The sequence below is a fragment of the Ambystoma mexicanum genome, chromosome 10, assembly GCF_040938575.1.
Source record: "Ambystoma mexicanum isolate Mex_15411 chromosome 10, UKY_AmexF1_1, whole genome shotgun sequence".
In the NCBI taxonomy this organism is placed as follows: domain Eukaryota; kingdom Metazoa; phylum Chordata; class Amphibia; order Caudata; family Ambystomatidae; genus Ambystoma; species Ambystoma mexicanum.
The window spans coordinates 1,184,765,149-1,184,783,405 of NC_090932.1; the positions used below are offsets into that span (position 1 = coordinate 1,184,765,149).

At 47.3% G+C, this 18,257-nt stretch overlaps 1 protein-coding gene across 1 annotated transcript in view; it reads left to right on the forward strand.

Moving 5' to 3' along the window:
• ZNRF3 (zinc and ring finger 3) overlaps positions 1-18,257 on the forward strand; it is a 606,087-nt gene that overhangs the window by 516,459 nt on the left and 71,371 nt on the right. Inside the window, exon 4 of the mRNA XM_069619170.1 lies at positions 11,671-11,802. Coding sequence (XP_069475271.1) covers positions 11,671-11,802 — 132 coding nt within the window. The remainder of the gene's footprint in view (positions 1-11,670; positions 11,803-18,257) is intronic.

Below are 18,257 nucleotides of genomic sequence, written 5' to 3' on the forward strand. Positions count from 1 at the left end.
TTCATTGCAAATGTACCCCTTGACACCATTTGCAAAGCAGCTACTTGGAGCTCTATTCACACTTTTACTCAGCATTACTGCATTGACACCCATTCCAAGGCAGATACACAAGTGGGACAAGCGGTTCTAAGACACTTATTTGCTCATGACCCTTCTCACATCCCACCTCCTTCTTCTGGTACTGCTCGCTAATCTATGCACAGCATGTGATCTAAGCAGATTCCACAAGCCTCAGAAGGGATACATTACTCACCGTAATCGTATTTCTGATGCTTGTATCTGCTTAGATTCTTATGTGACCCACCCTTCCTCCCCTCCGAGAGAAGGCGCATGATTGCTTGTAGTCTTACCTTTCTGTCTATCTGCCTGGATTATCTGTACGCACGCTACTCCTCATGCTACCTCATGTCAGAAAAAATACAATCTGAGGATCCTGGACGCGTGAGGGATCTTGGGTACAGTGGACGCCACACTAGGGATAGTATTACTGGCACGCCCTGTGTCGACGCCCATTTTCGAGTTTCGAAAAACAAACTGTAATACTCCGCAGCTTCCACTAGATGTTGGCCTATGCACAGCATGTGAATCTAAGCAGATACAAGCATCAGAAATACGATTACGGTGAGTAATGTATCCCATATTTTCATGGCTGGCTAGTAGCTTGCAACTTGAAATGTTGTATCCTGTTGTAATTGAATGAAATCTTTGTCACTTACTGTTTTGCATTTATTTTCTAAACCTGCTTGCATTGGTAACCAGGACCTAGATCTCGCATCTCGTGGAAGTGTTGGGTGTGATCATATAGTAACCTGCAAATCTATCCTATGCTGCAAACGTCTCAGGAATGGTCAATTTTGCCGTTCCAATCCTAGTGCACTGAATTTGCCATCGTGGCTCCTAAGATCTTAAAATGTGGACATTAGAACTTAACTCTAGAATGCTTACGAATACTAAGGGAGGGTATTCTAGAACAAGTTGTGTAACGTTACTTAAGCCCATTTACAGAATCACCAATACTTCCCTTTGTTGGGAAACGTAATGCAATTAATCAGTTACTCGACCACATAGTATCATCTGGCAACTTCTCCATGCAGTCTAAATCACACTAATGGACCTGACTGGTGGCCCCGCCACTTTGAAATCCATAGCATATACACAAAGATGGCATCATACCATCCACCATTGCGATACCTTGACAAAAGAACCACTTGCACCCATTCTCAACATAGTTGAATCCACACTTGCACAAGATTTCTTGTGAAACCTTCTTAAAACAGGGCACATCCTCCCATTAAAAATAAAGACACACTTGGCTCTGACACTCTCATTAGTTGCCAACCTATCAGTAGTAGAAATAAATCTGAGACACCATCCATTGTTAGAATCACCCGAAACGACAACTAATCTGGCTTCAAGCCACGATGTGGCACAAGTCTGGAACCATCAGCCATTGATGGCGACCTCTTTTAGACACCAGTGATCAATACCTGCTCGTACTATTCTATCTCTAAGCAGCCATGGCTACTTTCAACCAAAAAGGTGATCAACCTGCTGGCCGTTCTTCTGGGTTCAATGACCTAGATATGTAGCGCTTCCTCATACTGCAACAGCTGCCGTTCGACACTTGTGGAACTCTGTTTCAGTAACTGGGAGGGTTTCAATATATTGAACAGGGAGAACAAAAGTCCTGGAAGACTCGCATTTGTCAATTTCAGAAAGGCCCTCAATTGAAAGGCAATTTCTCAATTTGGATATGGCATGCTGGAATATGTAATACAAAATGTTATGCTATTTTCTAAAATCAAAACCATTACAAGGAGCACAATTTGGGGGTAGCACTGCTGGTGCACCTTTTGGAAGTAATATTCTCCCGCAGGACATCTGTGGAACAGCTAGGAGGCGCTCATGGTGTACCTGATACTTAATCTAACATTGCATTACGCGGGATCCACCACTTGAAAGCCAGGCTTGGGAATTTATTTTGGTCAGTTTCAACCTTCACTGACCTCCTCGTGTAGTGGAGGGCGCATTTTAGTGCTGTAAATACAAAACATTCGTGCAGCAAAAAGGAAAAGGTCTCTTAACTTTAGCCTGAAGCTTGATGTCACTTAAAGATTTACATGTGGCTTGCCGGCCCTCCCCAAAAGGTTTATGCTGTTATTTGGATGTACACCGAGCAACACTGTCATTGGCATGGTCGTTAGGCTTCTAGCACTGTTGAATGCTCGGGGGAAGGGAGTGAAGTTAGTAGGAGAGGCAAGATGCCAGATGGCTTTGCTTGATATTCGGTCTTTAGAGTGCATTTCCTGGGCCGCCCCAGAAACACCACCTAAAATGGCAGAATGCCAGAACAGGAAGTGTCTTGGTCTCGCGTAAGAGAGAAGCGAGGACGAGGGGTGGGGTTAGGGGAGTACAGGGGAGGGAGGTGTGTGTGTGGGGTGGGTATGGGAAGGGTTCTGGGGTTGTTCATGGGCATGCACGGTGTATTCTCCTTGATTTTGTGATTGACTTGATCTGTGGGTTAATTTACTGTTGAGATTCTGTCTTATGCATTACCCGTGCTTCCTTCCCCTTGCTGTTCTCTTCAACCAGCCATGTGTTCCCCGACCTCTCCTCTCACATCCAGTCTTATTGCTAAAGCCTAAATGTCTGACACTACATAATGATGGTAAACTAACACTGCTGCCATCACCACTTCCATCCATGACCCATATAGTGGTTGACAGTTGACATGCACCATGTATTTCAGAATTGACATCCATGGTCGACCATTTGTTGCACCATGAACCATGATGAGGATGGTTTTTGTTGATTTAGAGTGATGGCCCATAGTATGCATTGGAACGTGGACCCGGATATCTCGTTCTGTATCCACTCTCTGGAGACCAACCTGACCTGAGCTGTTCCCCCTCATTTAATGAAAACCTTTCACACTAATGACCCATACCACATACCCCAACATTGGCACAAAGGCTCTGTGCTGTAAACCTCACTATTCACACTAATGGCCCAACACCTGAGTCCTACCAGACATCTATTGGGCCGATACATGCTCAACAATTGTCAATGGATGTCTGACCAAGCAGTATGCTTGCACATTATCTGTACCGTACCTCACGCCATGCACCTTCCTGCACTGCTTCCAGTTTTTGACATTGCAACCTGTACTACGTGTCCTACCATTGAATACCAAGCAATCTACATTCACACAATCAGTAATGCCCGTTGGCTGCTGTGATCCAAAAAAGTGTCAATTTCGGCCTGCACCATGAAAATGCCAATGTGGCCATGTGTTCCACTATTGACACACATGGCTCGTCCCATGCATTTCTCAGTGGAATTGGCACTAATGCCCTGCACTGAGCAGCCATCTACTGACACGAATTGTTTATAGGACACTTGATGAGACACCCTACAGCAACATGCAGGGAGGTGGTATGGGCGGGGATTACTGTTCTCCAGTAAAACCCTGTCAGTTCTACTTACTCTACCCCTCCCCTAATACCACATCACTGTGCTCTTAAACCTGCCACTGTACCACACATTTCTGCTATTACACTGCTGATGGAATACCCGAGTTGATTAACATATAGCCCCATCTCACACCCCAACCTCCGCCGCAACGCTAGAACCGCCTACAGCCTTGAATCCTAGCACATTGCAGGTTTCGCTCATGTTTTGAAACTAGATGCATTGTAGCACATCATTTGCGTTTTGAATATAGGTGCATTTTGGTACTGCAAGTCGCTTCTTTGTCTAAGTGCATTTTACTACATTTCTGTTTTGAATCTGAAGATCCTTGAGTTTTGAATCTAGGTATTTTTTATTACTGCAAGTGTCTTATTAATTCGAAGTTGCAGTTTAGTACTACATTTGTATTTTTTCCATCTAAAGCCATTTTAGTACAGCATTTATGTTGTCAATCTAGGTGCGGTTTAGTACTGCAATTGTATTAAACCCACGTGCATTTACCACTGTAATCATGCCAAGCCACAGTTGCAAGACCAGAGGTGCTCCCTGGCGCACAAGAAACCTGCCTACCCTAACTAGCCCACATCCCTACCTTCGATTCACGCCTCCTCATTCCCCCAACCCACCACTTCTCTCCCTCTCCCCTTCAGCTCCCCTTGGCTCACTTGCCTGCACCTTCACCCTCCCCTGCTTTCCCTAAGCGCAGCCCGCACAGCACTAGGAAAGACTCCTCATCGGCCCGCCTACCCTTGCACATACACCTTGGGCAGCTTGACACTGCACAAAGCACAGAAGAAGCCCTTACCGTAACCCCGATCCCAACTCTCTTCCCCCCCCCTTTCAAACCCATGCCACCCGACGACCTACACCCTGAGAACCTCCCCTAACCCTATCCATCTACTCTTCTGTTCCCCTGCCATCCCCCAACCCCTGCCCCTCCCCCTCCTCTGAACTACCAGTACCCCTCCTACCATCGTGTGCACTCTTCTCCCCCCCCCAGTCTACCCCAGCATCAACTCCCACCCACACCATCAAACTCTCGTCTTCCACTATCCTGTCTTCCTTCCCCTGGCCATCGATCAACTTCCCTGTGCACTCCCTTAATCCAACTCTCCTTCCCATTGGACCCCCTCCATCCCCTGAGGTTCATCTGCCCAGCATGTCCCACCCACAGCTAGCCACCATCCCCCACCCTCCCGTGTACTGCTGCTCCCCCACCATCTCATTATGATCAATGCCCGATCCATCACCAAAAACAAGCCCATTATATTTGACTTCTATCTCCTCAGAAAGCTCGGACATCCTCTTCAGTACTGAAACTTGGTTCTCTGACTATTTACTCCACATTACACACAGCCTTCCCACCTGGATACACCCTGATGGTTCACAACCGATCCAGCAGAGGAGGAGGGAGAACGATACTCCGCAAAGCTCATCTCAGTCAAACAAACTGAAAAATCAACGCTGACTGCGAATCTCTGCTACTTAAATTCCAACTCTTCCCCCACCATGACCCACCGCTTCCTACTCCTCTATAGATACCCTGGCTATAACCAAATCTTTGCAGATGTTCTTAGCGACTCCCTAGCGGCCATCCTCCTCTCACAACCCTCACTTACCTTGCTAGGAGACCTCAACATCTGGTTTCACACCCCCTCAAATCCCATGCCCCGCCCACTCAGCAGGAACTTAGAAGCCCTCAACATGACTCCACTTGTATCAGGTCCCACCCACATAGCGGCGCACACCCTTGACGCTGTATTTTACTCCATCAATGTAATCCCCTAGTATGAACAGATCACTCAATCTTTTTCTGCCCTCCCACCACCGGTCCTCTGCCACATCCTCCGATGCTCCTTTCCCCACCCACCCTTCTCTCTCTTTGGAACAAAGTAATCGTCTTCCTGGACTTAATTAAATACCTGCTCTCCGCCCTTCCCACTCTTGCTCCCTGAGTAGGAGTATGTTAGAATGTATTTCTTAACTCTGAACTGATGGACAGATGTTTAGGAGGCCACCCTAGTTTAGTGAAACAGGAGAACCTTCTAGACAAGCCAGATCAATCATGGTAGCTTGGCAGGCGGTCAAGACTAAGTCTCAGGAAGGGTGAGGGTGATCAGAAGGCCACAATGAACACACAGTAAAGATACCACAGAATACTCTTAGACAGGTGTATATAGAAAATGCACATACATCTACTTTAGGCCCAATAAAACACAAATCAAATTTGTGCAACATTTAACACCCACAAGCATATCACGTTTTAACATATATGCAACTACTGTAGCCTAATGCAGTAAAGGGAATAAAACATCCAAGACCTTTAGGGGGTGATAACACAATTTACGTATTCGAAAACCTTCAGGATGGAAACTATAACTTAAGTCCAGCTCTACGAAGTGGGGAGCCTTGTGCTCAAAGGACAGCAGTGCATAAAAACGTGCGGTCATGTATTAAGTGAAGATGGTACCCTTTTCAAGATGCTGGGACAGTTCGGTAAGGGTCCAGAAGGGGGTAGGAGAAGTTGGTTCCATGTAATGTCGCCACAAAAATCTCGCCATGCAAAAATATCGCCGGAAAATGGCCGTTTTTTGTGGCGACATTATTGCATGGAACATGCGGGGGACACTCCCGCAACCCCCAAACTTTTTTTTTTCTTTTTTTATATATGGTCACCCAAATAATATCGCCACGACATTTTCCCAGCAATATTATTTACGGCAACCATTTATATATGGCGATATTATTACCTGATACCGGAGAAGTTCTAATCGCTAGGGAAGAGTCTGCCCTTTCGAACAGAGCAGTTTCTGACATTCAAAACAGGCTCTGGAGCACAGGCTATCCCAGGCAAAGAGTATCCCAAGGAATCCTTGTGCATAAAGATAGATGGATGAGCTAGGAGCCACCGGTAAGTTATGCAAGTACTTGCCACCCCTTCCTTCAATTCAGACCAAACTATGGCAGGAGAGTGAGTACCACAAGCTAAGGACTCCCAAAGTTTCAAGCCTCAACTCGAAACGGCAGCACTCCTATGTAATGTCCTAGGACAGAGCTAGTCAGTTTACTGGTGGGCGCAGGAACACTTCTGAGAAGGCTCTTTTGGTGGCAAATCAGGAGACGGAGAGTAGTTGTTCCCACTACTCAAAAGGGTCGAAGCACCGTTGCAGGCCTTCTAGGGCCGAGAACAAAACAGGGGATCGATGGGACAACAGTGGGCTCTGGGTGCCAAACCTTCCAACTCGTCTTTGGCGTGTCCACAGGTCTGCTTCAGCTCACAGGATACTTGGCTCCTCCGGTAGTTCAAGATGAACCACTGTAGATCGACCTGAAATGGATGCAGGGCCCCTTCTTTGGATAAAAGTTCGATTTGTGTTTGAATCTGGACAACCAATAGAAGATCTGCTCCCTTGCATGCGTGCCAGTCGTGGTCCAATCATGGTCCACGGTGGTTCCCATGCATTCATGCACACAGACGTCCTGGACAGTTCCTAGCCTTTTCCTGGGCGCTAGTACACGTGACCTGCAGGAGCCCTTGAATGTTGTGGTTTTCGTGGGAGGCTGCATGCCCAAATAAGAATACCCGGGTCAGCTCGACCTGGGGGAGTGCAAAGGGACAAGATGACCAAAGGACAGACCAGTGTAGCACGTTCATTTACAACACTGGACACAGCCATGAGCCATCTGCGGTAAACGCGGTATGGTTCGATTTAAAAAAAAAAAAAAAAAAAGTAGTTAAAAAAAACTTGAAAAGTAAACTGGTGCCACTGGTTTGATCCAGGCAAACTTGTACATTCACCAAAAATTCCTTAGAGGGTGTCTAGGGCCATAAAACAAAAGGACCCTAGTGCATTCCGGCGGTGACGGATACCTTTTACCATTAACATAAAAAGTTACAAAGAAATGGCAACATAGTAAAAGACTAAGGGAAACATAGTTTCCCAGTGCTGACTGAAGGACGTGTCAGTTTCCCCCATAACAAACTAGCAAAAACCCAGGAAAGTGCAAAAAGTCAAGTCAGGATAGCCAAACACAAGCAAAACGTTTTGGGGGGGAGGGGAGGTCCATCATATGGAGGGAAAATTGCTTTTAGAGAAATCTTTCTTAACAGAATACCATCGTCGAATGCTTCGACCAATGGCTTTCGTATGCCCTCGCCCCCATTTCAAATCCCCCTACACAGAGCAGGCCACGCCCCAAAATGGTTCACCCCCTCCCTCTAACCCCTCAGCCACTGTCTGCAATGCAAATGGCGGGCTGAACCATTCCCCCTTAACAAAGCCAAACTAACCAGGCAGATCAAGGCCTTCAAGGCCAAAATAAGGAAAGCCAAGGGAGGTTTCTGTGGTTCCTGAACCTCCACACCGTCAACCCCCAGCACGGACGTCCACAGGAACAGCCGCCCTGCCTCCCTGAAACTTGAGAATCATCAGCTCCGGTTCCGGAAGCACCTCAAAACCTTTCTCTTTGCTTGTGCTTTTTCTCCCCCCCCCCCCCCTGCTGACTTCCTGGCTGAAACTGAAAATGCACTGGTTACCTGGCCACCTTCTGATCTCTGGCCCAGGTCCCCCCCCCCCCCGCCAGTCACACACCTGCACTGCCCTCCTGGCAACCCCTGCACTTGGGGACTGTTTCTGTATCCCTACTGTCCCACTACCAGCACTTGACACCTGTTGTCTGCACTTACTCTTGCACTTGCCCCCTGCTGGCCGTACTTTTACTTATTGTTATTTATTCTATTATGCCATGTGCTGCATTGTCCCCTCCCCCTGCACTTTCCCACTTCCCCCTTCCCATGCACTTGCATGATCTGAATGAAACCTGGCCTAGTAGGATCATTCTGTCTTCCCTCTGTTCCCCCCTCCCTTGTCTCGTCGCGCCTTGAAACCCTTGTGTATAGGCACATTATAAATGCCTTATCATATATCTTCTCATTGTGGAATTTAAGGCACTTCTCTGCTCTTCCCCTTCCACCCCTCTCTCCCAATCACGCTTTGATGCTCTGTCGGACCACCTCTATAACATAGCCTTCGAAAGAAACCTCACCATCAGTTCTTGATGGGCAACATTCCCCCTCCGCTCACCCTCTCCCGCCTCTCAGTCCCCATCTTGCACCCCATTCCGCTCCTTCGTCCCTATCTCCCACCCAGAATTTCTCAAGCTACTCTCCAGTAGCCACTCATCTGGATCCCCAGAGACCCCTCACCCTCTTGCTCTTGAAAAACATATTCTCCGCCTGCACAGGCAGCATTGCTAGATCAATAATTAGCTGCTCACTAACCTCAACCATTTTCCCAGCAGCTTTCATAACCTTTCATGTCAAACCTTTACTCAAAAAGCCCAATCTTCCCCACCTTCCCCATTTAACTACCGCCCAATTTCCAACAATCAATTTAATTTCCAAATTATTAGATTACACACCTTTCTCCCAACTCTCCCTTTTCACAGAATCCAGCAGCCTCCTCAACCCGGCCCAATCTGGTTTCAGACCTCTGTGGAACCCAATTCTCCCTTGTCTCCATCTGGAATGACATGAATAGTACAGCCGACTCAAGATGTGCTGCCCTTAGCCTCCTTGACCTCTCGGCAGCATTTGATACAATCAACCATGCCACCCTCATTAACAGACTCCACTCCTGAGGCATCTGGGACTCTGCTTTACGATGCATCTCTAACCCCTACCAAATCGCCATCCTCCCTCCCACCATTCTCCTCGCCCTCCCAGACTGTCTGACGGGGTCCCCCAAGGAGTAACACCCCCTCTTCCTAAGCCCCCTATCCCCCCATTCATCTGCTCGCACAAACTTTACCTGCTACAACTATGCTGACGACATCCAGATAATGTTCAAGATCCTCAACACCCTGGCGCCAAGACACCCTAACCTTGCCTCCTGCTTAATGAATATCGACCACTGGATGATGACCAACCACCACCACCTCCTTATTCCAGGTAAAACCAAAATCCTGATTTGTGGTAAAACAGCACTCCTTCCCCAACCTACCCTCTGGCTACCCCGCCAAGGCCCCCCTCCGGGAGCCTCTGACTCAGTAAAAAAAACCTAGGATGTACCCTAGGCTCAGACCTTACTCTCTCTCGCCACAGAAACACTATCTCCAAATGTTGCCCAATCACCTCCACATGCTCAATCAAATCTTGCCCCATCTTTCCTACCCCTGCAGAATCTCTGCAATCCTGGCCGTCATCCTCTCCCGGCTGAATTATCCCAGCTCCCTTTCCCTAGGCGCCCCTGCATTCCAGCTCAGAAAGCTCCAACAGATCCAAAACTCTACAGCAAGGCTCCTCCTTGCCCTCTTCCCTAAAGAACACTTCTCCACTGCTCTCAGGGTTCTCCACTGGCTCCCAATCAGCAAAAGGGCCGCTTTCAAAGCGATGTGCATCACCCACTGTGCCCTCCACAAGAAAGACCCTGAATTCCTCCAACGCGCACTCTCGTAACCAACCTAATAGAATCCTCAGATCTGGCTCTGCTCACCTCCTGGTGACCCCCCCGCCCCCCATTCAACTACACCAGACGCAGAGAAGCATCCTTCTCGGTTCAAGCACCCACCATGTGGAATTCCCTCTCCCTCGACCTACACCTCCATGATGATCATCTTGTTTTCAGGAAGACCCTCAATACTTGGCTCTTCCCTCTAGCAACCAGATTTCCCCCTTTCCTGCATTTGATTAACATGATCAGAGAGAGCACACACTTGTTGGCTCATCCATGATGCTTTTGCCCGGACAACCAGCAAGGATGGGGGATGCTATCGGGACTCTAATCCTCAGCCTGCCTCCCCACCCCCTTTCCTGCCGATGTGAGTCGCAATCCAGACATCGAAACCAGTCTGCAATGGCCAGGTCTGATATAATTCCCAAACCTCCTTGTTGGTGGCTAAATGCAGCAAGGTGACAACCTAGTTACATACGTTGCATCTCTTATAGTTGATTGTCTTAGTGCACCCAGTATACCGACATTTTATTAATACAGAATGCTGCCAGATGAAGAATGCATCAAGTCCTTCTAGGTAACTGAGCAAAGTAGCCATCTTATTCCTAGAACTTTATAGTTTATAGAATGCACCCAGGCTCGTATCTAGGCGATTGACTAATAGAGCCATATAGTGTTCCCAGAACACCCATATTCAGTAGCTGTCACTTCTTCCTGAGCTTGTAGAATCCAGCCTCTTACCACTTTCAGATGAACTCGGAATGTACCTATTGCACTGAATTAGGTGTACGCAGAATAGTCTGTTCTAGAATCTAACTGTACAATCAATCCCAGATACTGAACCTAGGCAAATGAAGAATGTTGGCAAAACCTGAAGAATATAAACCTGACCAGATATTGAACCTAGAAGTTTAATGACCACCTTGCCTAGGAGCTTGTTGAATTCTACCCTTCATTAAAACTAGTAGAATTAGAGTTTAGCCATCATACTATCCCTACGTCGCTGCTTCAAATATAGATCATGCACCTAACTGCTTCTCTCCATGCATAGGGAACCCAGCCAAAGACACGGCAGCAAACCTGCATGCAACTGCCATCATACACCACCTGAAGACACTTTGCGCGATACCCGTCTTAAGAATGCAGCTACCGTTCACCATAACAATGTGATGCGTATGTGCACACATGACCTCTATTGCACTCCATCACACTCTCTGTAGACCACCTATCTGCATGCAAGCTCGGCATGAGTGAAAAGCAGGGACTTGGCCAACCCCCTTATTTTAAGCACTGGCTAATATGCACACGCATAATGGCACCTCCTCAAACCTTTTCCCATACCCGGACTCTGGTCCCCGAGGGCTTTCAACCTACAGTTCGTTGGACCATACTAATGGTGGAAGGTGCTAAACAAACTACATACTACTACTACTGCTATACTGTTAGTACCTCTCGATGAAAGGGCGTGTTCCAAGAACACCTATTTTTTACACTACTGACGTTCTACTCTGCATCCCACCATGAAAAATGATCTCTTGCCTAGTGCCTTGCCCTTGTAAGAGTTGGGCCATAAAATGCATCTTTCCACCGTTTGCCTAGATTGTAATATGTTGGTATTGTTTGTTTTCGTGTTTGCGCCCTGATGCCCGCGGGCTCCGGCGCAATATAAACAAATACACATAAACTGAACTGGATAGGTCTGTTGGCATGACTACACTGACCGTCTTCTTTGCTCTTTCATCTGCAGCTGAATCAAGGTTTGGAGGACCCACTCAAGAGACCGGTTGTGTACGTGAAGGGGACAGATGCCATCAAGCTCATGAACATAGTCAACAAACAGAAGATGGCACGGGCACGGATCCAGCACCGCCCTCCACGGGTGAGACATTTAGGGTGGTAAAAGGGACCATAATCTGGATTTTGTAATGCACATCACACCAAATTGAAAGCCCCATTTTTGTGTTGACACTTTTTTGTCCAAGCCCTGCTACATTGGAATAAGGCATTCTGTAATTCTCGAAATCCAATGACACATATGTGACTCTACTTCAAGCAAGTGCTGGAACTACTCTCTCAAATCTGCCCATGAAAGTGTAAAACGTTAATAGTGTGCGAACAATGCTGAGTCAGTGTGACTTCACGGAGGAGTACAAAGCCGAAGTAGATTGGTGAGAATCCATGTAGTATGTGTATGTCACCAGTGGTAATTGAGATTCTGTTGCCAGTGGTGTGTTCGTTAACAGGCTCACCCATATACCCGATGACATACAAGTACTGGGCTCTGTATAGAGCATTGCTCTGGAGTGAGTGGCTTCTGCAGAGCTTGACGGCAGTGGCATTTCTACACTAGAGATTTGGACACCTAACTTTACGCTGGTATTGGTGATGGTCCTCTCTGTAAATTCATCCAACGCACTGGAATTGGTGGCAGTCCTTTATCTTCACTGGGGTTAGTGGCAACTGCATCTGCCCAGGGATACTAGTAGTTTACTCTCTTCTCAGAAGGAGTTGTCTGCTCGCCCCCCCCCGCCTCAAGTGGTGGTAGCTCCCTTTCAAATCTTGCTTAAGTGGTGCAGCTTGAGGTGTCCTCTGTGCCTACTGGTGTGACCTTAATTTGAGAGTAATGTTTAAATATTGAGATGAGAACTAGGTGTAGACCGTGCTTGATTAGGCGAATGGGGTAGAAGGCCTGGAGCCAACACATATTGACATTGGATACACTATAATGGGTCTTGGTGCTCTTAATCTTCGATATGAAGGATGAGTATTCACATTTTGGACTGTTGTCTTTAAATCTCACATGTGAGGGCCAAATAGAGCTTCTTCCAAGCAGTGCAGCTGTAACCAAAGGCAACATATGAGTGAATGACATGTATTTGCTGTTGTAGGGATTTGAGATTAGACACACTCTGGCCGCTGCATTGACCTGTAGAAAAGGTAATTGGGCGCTCTCAAGCATGAGGGCACCACCGTGGACTGAAGACTGCTTACTGAACCAGATATTGTGGAAATTGAGCCATGTCCAAAGATCACCACCCTTGTTTTGGTTGGCTTCTGAATTCAATCAATGGGCCTTTGCCCAGATATAAGTAGCCTTCAAAAAGGTGCTAAAGGGCTTAGATCTAATTTCACTAAAATCTGGCTCTCCACTGCACGCTTACAAGAGTAGAATCCAAGGACAGGGGAGGCACACCAGAGGGCTATTGGTGCAGGCTTAAAATAAGATGCCATACACGTGGAATTGACAGAGTTAAAGGATGGCAAAGCAGTGTAGCGTTGTGTGGAAAAAATGGCTGCCATCCAGTGCTTAACTTGAAACCAGAAAAAGCCAAATGCTCCCCAAAGATCGAATCAGGAAGTAAGACTTCGTTGTGCGAATTTCGGGGTTTGTATTTGTATTTGTATTTTATTTATAACGCGCAAACCAACAGGCCCAGAGGCATCAGGGCGCAATTTGTACAAGGTTACAGATATGCAGGTATAACAGAGAATCTTTAAACATTTACACATGGGATCAGATATGCAGGTATAACCAAGAAACATTATATACATTTACAAGAGGATCTTATATACATATGTACAGTAGTTTCAGTGCCGATAGGTGATAGTAGCGGTCGGCAAGTCAGGGTAGGTCAGGAAGAAGCGCGAAGCCGGCCTTAAAGCTGGTTGAAAAGCCAAGATCTAGTATTGGCTTTGAAGGTATTGAAAGAGTCTTCCGCTCTAATTGTAACAGGGAGGGAGTTCCATAACTTGGAAGCTAAGACGGGGAAACTTGAGCCCCCTGCTTTTTGCAATTTAAATCTGGGGATCGCTAGACAGTGGGATTGGGCTGTTCTTAGAGGTCGGGAGGTAGAATGGCGCGACAGTCGACTACCAAGGTAGATCGGGGCTTTGTTGGCTAGGCATTTGTGCGTAAGGGCGAGTGTTTTGAGTGAAATTCTCTGTTTGACAGGTAGCCAATTTAACTTACTTCTGGTTTCTGTGATGTGGTGGTGTCGGGGAATGTTTAAAGCGGCACGAATGGCGTTGTTTTGTGTCGTTTGAAGTCTGTTCAGGTTCTCTTGGCTGGTGCCAAGATAAAGACCACTACAGTAATCAATTTTAGCCATAATAAGGGTTCTCGCTAGCGTAACGCTGTTAGACGTAGTGAGGAATGGTCTGCAAGCTGCGATAAGTTTGCATGTGTATGCAGACGCAGATCTGACAGCATTAGTTTGTCGGGTTAATGAGAGTGTGGCATCAAGGTAGAAACCTAACGTTTTGGTATCTTTTGAGACACGAATGATATTACCATCTATGTTGAATGACTGATAGGACGGCTCTAGTATGCTCAGGCGTTGTGCAGTGCCCAAGATCAGGAGCTCCGTCTTGTCATCATTCAAGCACAACTGATGTTGGGCCATCCAGGCTTGGATGACCAAGTAGACGTCGTTAAGGGCCTTGGTGCCACCTAGATAATCACCAGTGATGGGGATGAGTATCTGGGTGTCGTCCGCATAGTTAGTATAGGAGACACCCAGATAGTCAAGCACATCAAAGAGTGGTTTCGTGAAAATGTTATAGAGTGTAGGTGACACACAAGATCCCTGACGCCACAGTGAATCGGGGAAGGGTCCGCGGCTGCGGATGGGGCAAAGACTCTCATGGATCTGTTGCTCAGGAAAGATTTGATCCAAGCCGCAGCCGAGGAAGAGAAGTTGGCAGCGGAATGGAGGTGCTCACACAGGATCTGATGGTTGACCAGATCGAATGCGGCTGAAAGGTCGAGAAGTAGTAGCATTGCTAGTTTGCCTTGATCCTTTAGAACCTCGATTTGAGTTTTAAGGTCTAATAATGCGGTCTCTGTCCCGTGTCTGGAGTCTGTTCTCTTAATCATGCTGATGGCGTTTTCCTTTTCCTTAAGTGTGTCGCCCAGTGTCCGCTCCTCACTCACCGATGACCGATTTAGACTTTACAAAGCAAGTTGTTGCTTTCTCTTTTCTTTTGCTTTTGTTAACTTTGGGAACAGAGAAGGCAGAAGATTTTTGCCGGTCTTACCCAACTATGGACGTGCATGTTTTTTTTTCTGTAGTTTTAACCTCCCACAAAATGGACTGAATTCCAAAATTGTAGACATGGAATTTTTGACTTCACCCGGAAGGTTGACGGAAGTTCTGAAGCAGTCTGAAAATACATCCTTCTTGCTTATCTAAAAGTATTAGACGAGCTATTGTGCTACACTTGTTCGCAGCATGTGACACCATCAGGGCACTGACATGGCAGCCATTGAAAGCTAGCCTTAAACGGATCTATCAGTTCCTGGTCCTTGCCTAACAGAATTTGGTTTTGTAGTGCATGCACTAACAGTACTATCATATAAGGCCTACCTGCACTGCATGTAACTGCTATTCAGTCTGATGTAGGGAAGGTCTTGGGCACAACTTCTTCTTCTGTTTGGACAGTTTGGTGAATAGTAATGGTGGGTGCTTTGGAAGGAGCAGGTCACAGATCAGTGGTAGGGTCTGCATCCTTCTGACCCCTGGTACATGAGATTGCATATCGTGCACTGGACAGGGGTTGAAGCTCATCCTCTGGGAAATGGGGAAGAGGCTGATCATGGCCTGGGGTGATTTAGTAATGAGCAGGGCCTATGCTTGGGTGAGTGAGTCATATCAGAATCCTACAATTGGGACTAAAACTGAAGGTTTCTCACAATGCCTCCTTCACAGAGGTAAATGCCTCTGCCCAATTCCAGCACTGGGGGACTCCTGCTCCAGGCACTGAAAGAGCCATGCCTGCTGGGATAGTTTTCTGAGGGGAGGCATTTGAATGCTGTGAAATCATCCTAATCAATCTCTTCCTTTTCTCCCCCCGCCCCCCAAGGCAGCTGTCCACATTCCCCCAGGTAAAGAATGAATTGCTGTGCCATAAAGGCATACCGGGTTTAGTCACTGGAGGAAGTGTGAGGCCCGAAGTCCTAGCTCAGTGTTTTTAACCCTGCCGCGTCGCCGGCTACTTTATTTTATACCATTCTTTGATTGCCAAAGCCCAAGATGCTGGCAACTGCTCTAGTTCCATTATTTGGAGTTGGGTGCCTTCTGGTCACACCGTTGGTCATGTCCCCCAGCACACTTGACATTTATTCTTACAAAGGACTTTGTGGGTTTGTTTATGGTCATAGACCTGGAATGTCTGCTCCAGTTTAAGGTCTCCTTGGTGGAATCGGTCCCCGTGCAGCCATGAATCCCTACAAGGGAGAGGTAATTCTGCTTGGCTAATATAGCAATGCACATCAGTGTATTCTTGCACCACTCTGATTGGTGCTGGAGACTCCAATTCACCCCATGAATTCTGGAAGCTTTGCATCAATATTTTGCTAAAGACCTCGGCATTAATCTGAAGACTAGTGTAGCAGAGCTTTAAAAGTAAAGTGTTTTATTAAACACCTTTGATGGACAATTCCCAGATTCACTTCCAGTGCGAGGCCCCTTTTGCGATCCTAATCTCCGTTGAGCCATTGGAGACTCCAGTCTGAACCACCCTAGAGCAATCTGCCTGCTCGTCGAAGTAATCGCACCACGAAAGGCATCGCCCATCCGAGTACTGAACTCCCTACCGCTGACGTAGCCAGAGACCAGCTGCAGTATCTACGATGATAAGGGGGAGCTACAGGTGGACATCAAGACTGTAGTGCCCCTTACTGCCCTGCACAAGGAGAGCAACTTTGAAGCTTAGACGTGACCCTGGACCCAACAAAGGAACACAACACTGGCGCTGAGCGCACCATGTCCTTGTTGTGCCCCCAAGGCCATCCGGTAGTAGATTGACATTGGTCTGTGTCCTTGAGGTCACAAGTATTGTCATCTGATTCTTGAGGTCCAGAATCACTGTTCATGCCCGGCCCGCCTGCAGCCTGAAACACCGCCACTTGCACTCTCTCCATCTCCAGATCTCGTAAGATAACCTACTAGCCTGATGTTCCCGACTGTGGCACGCAGGTCTCATGCCAAAGGCACCAGATGAAGAGAAATGCATTTACCAGGGTGCAGGTTCTCCAGGAACTGTGATAAGCATGGAAAACCTGACTGTGGGCCTACACAGCCACATTCTGTGTTGCATCTTTGGATCATTGCTTTTCTTTATGGACATTCTTAAATCCTTTCCTTACTGTATAAATTAGTCTGACAGGCATTAGCTTTTGAAGCAAAGAGGGGTTTTCTCAAAAAGAAAAGTAAGAACCTCTGATCAAGGATCTTCATTGCCTGTCGTAATCATGCTACCCTTCTCCTGGCACCACCACACCCACTCTTAAAAAGCCAGACCTTCATCGACCAACCACATCCATCATGGCAAGACTAGTAAGCTTACCTGCTTTCAGACTCAGTAGTCCGTCCCTGGACAGAGTGGTGCTTCAGCAGTACTAATAGGAATTCCTTGTTGCCCCAGTCTGGAGAAAAGTCTGAGAATTGAGTTATTAATGACCGGGAGACTAAGGAGTGAGTGTCATGATCTCTGCTTCCAAAAGATCAGGACTTGCCCGACTCCCTTGGAAGCAGACCCATAACCCCGGTTCTGAGTGCCAGCCAGTCCCAATTGGGACCTTTTGGACCCTGTCCTGGCGCTAGTGGCACCAGGCTCATAAAGATGCCCAGTCCCAGCGCTGGAAGCGCCGGGCTCATAATGCTTGGGTGGACTTACCTGCAGCAGACCATGCTGCTTACTTACCTGCCAGTTGAACCCCTGATCCTCTTCTGTTTGGGACTACTTTTCCTGTTGGGTGGGGCAGGAGCCACTCCCTAGGTTCAGAACACTGGAACTCTTCTGGAAAGCAGGAACTCTTTTCTTACCTAGGCGTGGCTGTGGAAGGAGACACCTAAGCACTACAGGAGTACACGTAGTCCCTTCTAATCTTTGCATTGTCGCTAATTGCGCAATGGAGATGCGCCGGGAAAAGTCCTGGGACAGAAGAGTGCAGGAAAGTGGGGTTTGAGTGGGATGGGGACTGGATATGTGTAAAACGGGGGCTGGGGAGGAAGGGGCAGGGGATGTCAGGAGCACACTTACCTTTTGAACCTGGCGAGAGAAGAGGGTGGCCTCCCACTCAGAGGAGGATTGGAGCGGGGTCTTTCCCTGTGTGGTAAGGACCCCGTTCAAGCTTCCTCATTGGCTGGAAGGCCACCCCCCCACCCCCCTTTCCTGGTACTAATGAGATATAATGGCTAGATGGAGAGGAGAATCTGGTAAGAGTAGACTAATTGGGATGTTAAGTGAGATGAGGGAAGGAGGATGAAGAGAAAGTTGATTTATATAGTATGGTGAATTTAGGGAAAATGGCAATTGGAGAGGGAAACAGAA